Below are 6,181 nucleotides of genomic sequence, written 5' to 3'. Positions count from 1 at the left end.
CTACTGACTTACCTTAATCACAGAGGTAATTTCTCGTCTCGTTACAGATCTATTTTGTGTAAATTTCCACATCTGTAATTAGAAGACATGTTTCTTCATTAACTTATATAATATGCATTTGCTGCTATCTTATCTTGGTTTCTTATATATCATGTCTAAAATTTAAATTACAGATACTCTTAGTAAATCTCAGTGTATCACAGCAATTCCATCATAACTTTGACCTGATGATGGGCATATTGCTAAATATAGAAAGTATATCTAAATATATATCTTTAGATCTAGTGCCATCCTTTGGAAAACTAACACTCATAAAACAAACATAACATAGTATCCACGTACCACAAAATTTCGGGCTCTGCACAGAATCTCTGCAGACACGCCACTGTGAGAGCTGAACGTATCCTTAGGATACAGTATTTCACTCTTTACCACCCAACACCCCTGTACGAGCACTGCAACCTGCTGGAGTGATCGTAATATTGACATGGGGTCTGTATCACGTGGTAACAGCTGAATGAGCTGAGTAAACCGGATAACTTTAGCTGCAAACAAAAATAAAACATAATAATAGCATATAGGTTACCAGCAATTCAGTCACTTCATCATAGGGACGTTTGATGTTGTTGAGCAGACATGCAAATAGCATTGTTTAATATCTATCAAAAGTGGACAATGATGACAATGTATAACTTGTCACTTGCAACACCATGAACATATGCACACAGATAAACTACATATTAATTAACTACATATAATACACACTCATAATTAAATATAAAATGGACGTGTAACGATACACTAGGGTCACGATACAATACATATCTTGACACACAGGTCACGATACAATACGTAGCATGATACAAAGACAGTCACAGAGATATTGTAAATTGTATGCTATGATAAATTTGTCATACAGTATATGAAATAAAATGTACTGCATCCTTGGTATTTTGTTTCGAATTATGCTAGTACAATCCCTTACAAACTAAAGAATTTACAAATTCAATGGCTTAACAGTGCCAAAATTTTATCTCACTGTTACAATATCCCGGCAGTTGAAAACACGTTGAGTGGGGACAGATGTATCTGGAATACACAGGTAAGTTTTCGCAAGGCATGGATAGGAAGTGGATAGAAGCTTTGTTGATGCCACCATCAATTCAGGAGTAAGATAATATAGGATATATTCCTATATTATCTTACTCCCGATCAATTGAGTAGATTTCCAACGGTTGGAATCGTTGTGGTTACTATTTAAGTAGAACGTAGGATGCCCATAACATATCTACACATGCGATTTGGGTGTCTGCTAATTCAAACCTGGTTACCATGTTATAAACATCCGTGACACTGGTGTATTCCGTTTCCAATTAATCAACATTGCAATTTGAACTTCACATAGATTGTTGAATCGGTGAATCGTTACACCCCTAATATAGAACCTGCCTATATCTACATATAATCAAGAGCTAATAATACCTAAGGTATACCTAAGGCAAGGCTCCACACTAACTTTTTACCTCCGCGAAACGGAGTTGCAGGGAGGTAATGTGATGCCTCTCATGTGATGTGTTCGTGTGTGTTTTCGTGTGTGTGTGCAGCCAGCAGCGAGCCAGCAGCGATCGATTCAGCACCAGCTTGCCTTAGGGCGTCGAGTCAGCAGCAGCTCGCTCGCTTGCGCGCAACAATCTATATTTCAGCGATTCTACTACTACAAGCTAGAACTACTAGAAACTGCAACTAAAACCAGAGTCAGCGAGCGGGCGGCGCGATCGATAGCGCGTCGATCGATAGCGCGTCGAGTCAGCGAGTGGCGAGTCAGCAGCAGCCACCAGTGAGCGGCGAGGCAGCAGCAGGCGAGTCAGTCAGCAGCCGCCACCAGCGAGCACATACATGTTACATGCTCGCGGAGGTATGCACTCTCCGTGAGTGCCCTCTGTCTAGTTTTTTAAGTGACCCGAATCATTGATTTTCAATTTTTGGTGGCCCAAAAATGAAATCTGGTGGCCCGAAAAAAGAACAAAGAAAAATATGATGAGGGGTGATGTATCGCGCGTAAGCTAATATCATTAAATTGTTTAAGCCTAAAATTACCTTTAAATCGCTCTTTTACAAAGCATGAAATTACAAAAAAAAAAATTTCCCCTCAAAATTCATCCTTTGAGATTTGAATCGATAAAAAGGGAAATTTTGTGTGTGCAAAAATTACCCCCTCATGAAAATGGACTGTTCCAAAATATGTGACTGCACGGCGCAGACTTTCGCACACGAACTTTCGAACGCTGGCAGTTTCGCTTCGGATCCGAAACAGTGCACGTGCGCACATGGATATATATGAATTATTTTGTACAGCCTGCATGCATGCAGCTAGAGCTAGAGCTCCAGCGCAGCTAGCTAGCAATATACATTACATACAGTGCAGTACAGTGCAGTACAGTGTAGTGCAAATTGCGACCGGCGCCGTGTCTGCTGATTTGTGTTCATTTGATCACGCTCGCTCCGCGAATTGCTCGCTCTCTTTTGAATGAGATTAGCACGTAAGAAACAATTATTTTTATCACATAGACACTTTGAAATTTTAGTGGCCCGATCGGGCCACCAAATTTTAACTTTTTGAAATTTTGGTGGCCCCGGGCCACCGCTAGTGTCGAGCCTTGCCTAACGTATTATTAGCTCTTGATATAATACACATTCACGTCTACAGATAATACATTATTCATAACTATATATGTAAAAGTATGAATATATGTTCATGCTCATCAGTACCATTAAGGAGGAGAGCCTTGATCTGATCACCCATAGGCATGGTCTTTAACTGAGTCATAGACAGCACATTATTTGGTAATGCTGGCTTCACACTGAAACAAAATAACCCTGAATTAAAAATGGTGAAGAAATAACCGCTTCACTACACACGCTACCAATACCACTCGTTTTTCATTAGTTTTTCTTTCTTTTACCATAAAAATTGCATTATTTTACTGTTTTCTATATGTACCATGTGTTACAGTGTAGCATGCTATGTTTTTGAAGAGCAAAATCAAAGCATCCTACCTACGCCAATAAGAATCTACCGTATCAATCTACGCCCGTTACCTCGCATCCTTTGCCAGTTCAGGGGTCAGAAGCGCCAGGTATTGTCTCTGGTTGAGATGAAGCTCAGATGCCTCCACCTCTGTTTTCCTTGAACACAGCTGCTCCCTCTCCATCTCACTGAGCTCGGCCTGCAAAACAATAAAACAAAGAGGGCGCAACTGTGTCAAGAAATGATCTACCAATCACACACCCATCACTGCAATCGAACAAACAACAGTGAGCCGAAAGAACCAAATAACTTTGGCCATGAACAAAATAATTATAAACCTAGTGCATATGTTGCAATTCAGTAATAATTAACTAGCTAAACTTCATCATTGCATGCATTTCTACCTACGACTCCTCATACACACAGCTTATCTTTACGATTAAATGCTGCTCTTTAGCAAATGACAAATTTCGCCGACGCTCACATTATAAGAGTTATAAGCTACTCCTTGTACACAGGGCCATCTCTACGATAAAACACTCGCCGGTGATGTGAACAGGGATGCGTACATTAATTGTGTGGTAGTTGAGATCCAGCCATGCCTCTTTTGTCTTCTGCTGCTGCAGATACTCGTATGACTGCATCCGCTTTGCTCTCGCAGCCTCCGACTCGGCTCTCGCAAACTTCACCATAACAGGCTTCGCCTCATCTTCCTCCTGCGATGACTCACCTGACGAAAAATGAAATCGACAAAATCATGAGCACACCTGCCATGAACATTATTTATACTACTTATATTATCACAATCATCATCATTATCATAACCATCATCACCATCATTATTATACATATTATTTATATCATCATATGACTGGAATTGGCCAAAGCAAAGATATGGCACAGAGTGCTATCCTACTGACTACTGTTCAACCATTGTCGTTATATCTTGGCTTATTTAATTGCATTAAGGAATAGCAGATTTTAAGTTAGTAAAGGGAACGGACTGAATTCGACTGAAATTACCTGACTGTTAGAAAACTACACAAAAATCCCCCATATAGAATGAACAATACGCATGATTATCAACATCAAGGGCTATTCTACTATACTGTTTTTACCAACCATCATCAGCTGTTGACTCTTTCATTTTACTGTCAGCTTTATCAAAGTAGTTAAAGTTGGGTTTTAGCTGGATGACACCTTGGACAGGAGTTAGATGGAGCTCATCTGAATAAATGAAGAACAACATGATATCAACTTTACATGGCTTAATAGGACAAAACATTTTCCGCAAAGTTACAAGCCTAACCGTTTTTGACAAATAGCATACCAGAATATAAACAACTATTCATGTGTGATTATGGTAGTAGATACTTCTAACAACGTCCAGAAAGAAAATGCAGAATCAAATTACTTATTTTATCGATTACAACATTTCAGGGATAGGTAAACAATCCTACATTTTGCTCTAACACACACATACCATCTCTGAAGACAGCAGCTGCATACTGCAGCGAAGCATTGCCGACAGAGGAGGAGACCAGGAGTTGCTTGTCCATGATACCACTGGCAAAGTAGGCACTTTCAGACCCTCGTGATGCACCATCTACATTCAGTGCTATCTGCTCTCCCTTGCTGTGTGAATAGTTTACACTGCGTGTGTTGATGCCCAGCTCCAATTCCACCTAAACATATTTATATAATTACAGTGAAAACTAGTGGAATTATTACATATTTTAAATGGTATAGATACTGTTGGGAACATTTAGGTTGCTCTGAATATGTTAAGCCTTCCCTGGAATGATTCTCTTCAACATATGTGTTCACCTTCTGCTGTTTTGGCTTCATCCTCACTCCAATAACCTCTACTTCATCGTATGGCATAGTGGCCGGTCTCACTGGATACTAAGTAATAATATTGATTAGACACATGAATTGTAGCCCACACTAAAATAATTATATAAATATATATATGTATATAATATATATATATATATATATATATATATATATATATATATATATATATATACAGGGCGCGAAATTAGCACCGGCCCACTGGCATATGCCAACAAATTATTTGGAGGGCCAGTAACATTGTCAAAACACCGGCCCTCCGAGCCGGTGGGTTCAGCCGTGTTAGCGAGTACCTACATTTGTATTTATAAATAGCATTAATTAGCAAATAGCCTACAATGCTGTTTTACCTGAATGATATCACGCCATAATTTATCAACATTTTACACATTTGGAATCAAGAATGCAAGTGTGAAACATGACATTGGCCAAAACACTTCGGACATCATTCACGATCTTTATTTTTGAAAAAAAAAAATTTGTGAGGGCTGGTAAATTATGATGAGGGCTGGTCAAAAACTGCTGTTACCAGCCCTCTATGCCAGTGCAAAAAAATCTGAATTTCATGCCCTGTACAGTAACAGGCATATATACGGGTCCTCCCTAGCTCCAAGAAAAGGTCTGGCTAGGGTTAGAAGACCATCAGTCATAGGTGTATAGACAATCAGTCGCACAGCCTCGTCGAGCTAGACTCCTCCCCAGACCTTTAACACACGTCGGGCCCAACAAGCCTTCAAAGCTGAAGCTAATTTTCAACATCCCATAACTCCTTCAACATGCGGTTGATTAGCTTTAGTACTATAACCCGCGTACAGTTGCCACATGGCTATAGAACATTTTATGCCAGGTTTCGTAACTGCACCTGTCCCCCAATGCCGCCATATTCCATGTGTAGACAAAACACATGGGCAGCTATGATGCAGCCTATTACATTTCGGGTGACGTCACGCATGTACACAACAGCATTTGAAAACGAAGCAAGTATACTAGTGCTAGCACTTTGAGGAATAAATGCATAAATACAGGGTGTAATGTTGTGGAAAGTGTTCAAAAAGGTAGGTAGATAAATAAGTGTTAAAAAGCCCGATCATTCTGCATTTTGTGAGACATTTTTCGTGGAAGCATTGGGGAACAGGTGTAGTTACGAAACCTGGCATAAAATGTTCTATAGGAGGTGTACAACAGTAAGCTTCCGCAATTCTGCACCATTGCACTATTTCGTCTCTAGATAATGCCTGTTTTGGCATTTTTTTTCGCTGAAATTCGGCACTAGATTGCAATAATTTGCATTATGCA

The 6,181-nt window shown here is 39.7% G+C and overlaps 1 protein-coding gene across 1 annotated transcript; it reads right to left on the bottom strand.

Moving 5' to 3' along the window:
- Positions 1-4,933, bottom strand: LOC106810431 (DNA-directed RNA polymerase III subunit RPC5-like; the record flags this gene model as incomplete). Its single annotated transcript, XM_014813785.1, is given in 8 exon segments — positions 1-72; positions 343-545; positions 2,770-2,861; positions 3,100-3,227; positions 3,598-3,758; positions 4,151-4,255; positions 4,512-4,713; positions 4,856-4,933. Coding segments are annotated over 8 exon segments (1,041 nt in total), but the record flags the coding sequence as incomplete, so codon positions are not given.
- Positions 4,934-6,181: the final 1,248 nt, after the last annotated feature.

Source organism: Priapulus caudatus, unplaced genomic scaffold, assembly GCF_000485595.1.
Source record: "Priapulus caudatus unplaced genomic scaffold, Priapulus_caudatus-5.0.1 Scaffold440, whole genome shotgun sequence".
Classification (NCBI taxonomy): Eukaryota; Metazoa; Priapulida; class Priapulimorpha; order Priapulimorphida; family Priapulidae; genus Priapulus; species Priapulus caudatus.
Note: the sequence above shows the minus strand (reverse complement) of the source record. Positions and strands in the feature narration are given on the sequence as shown.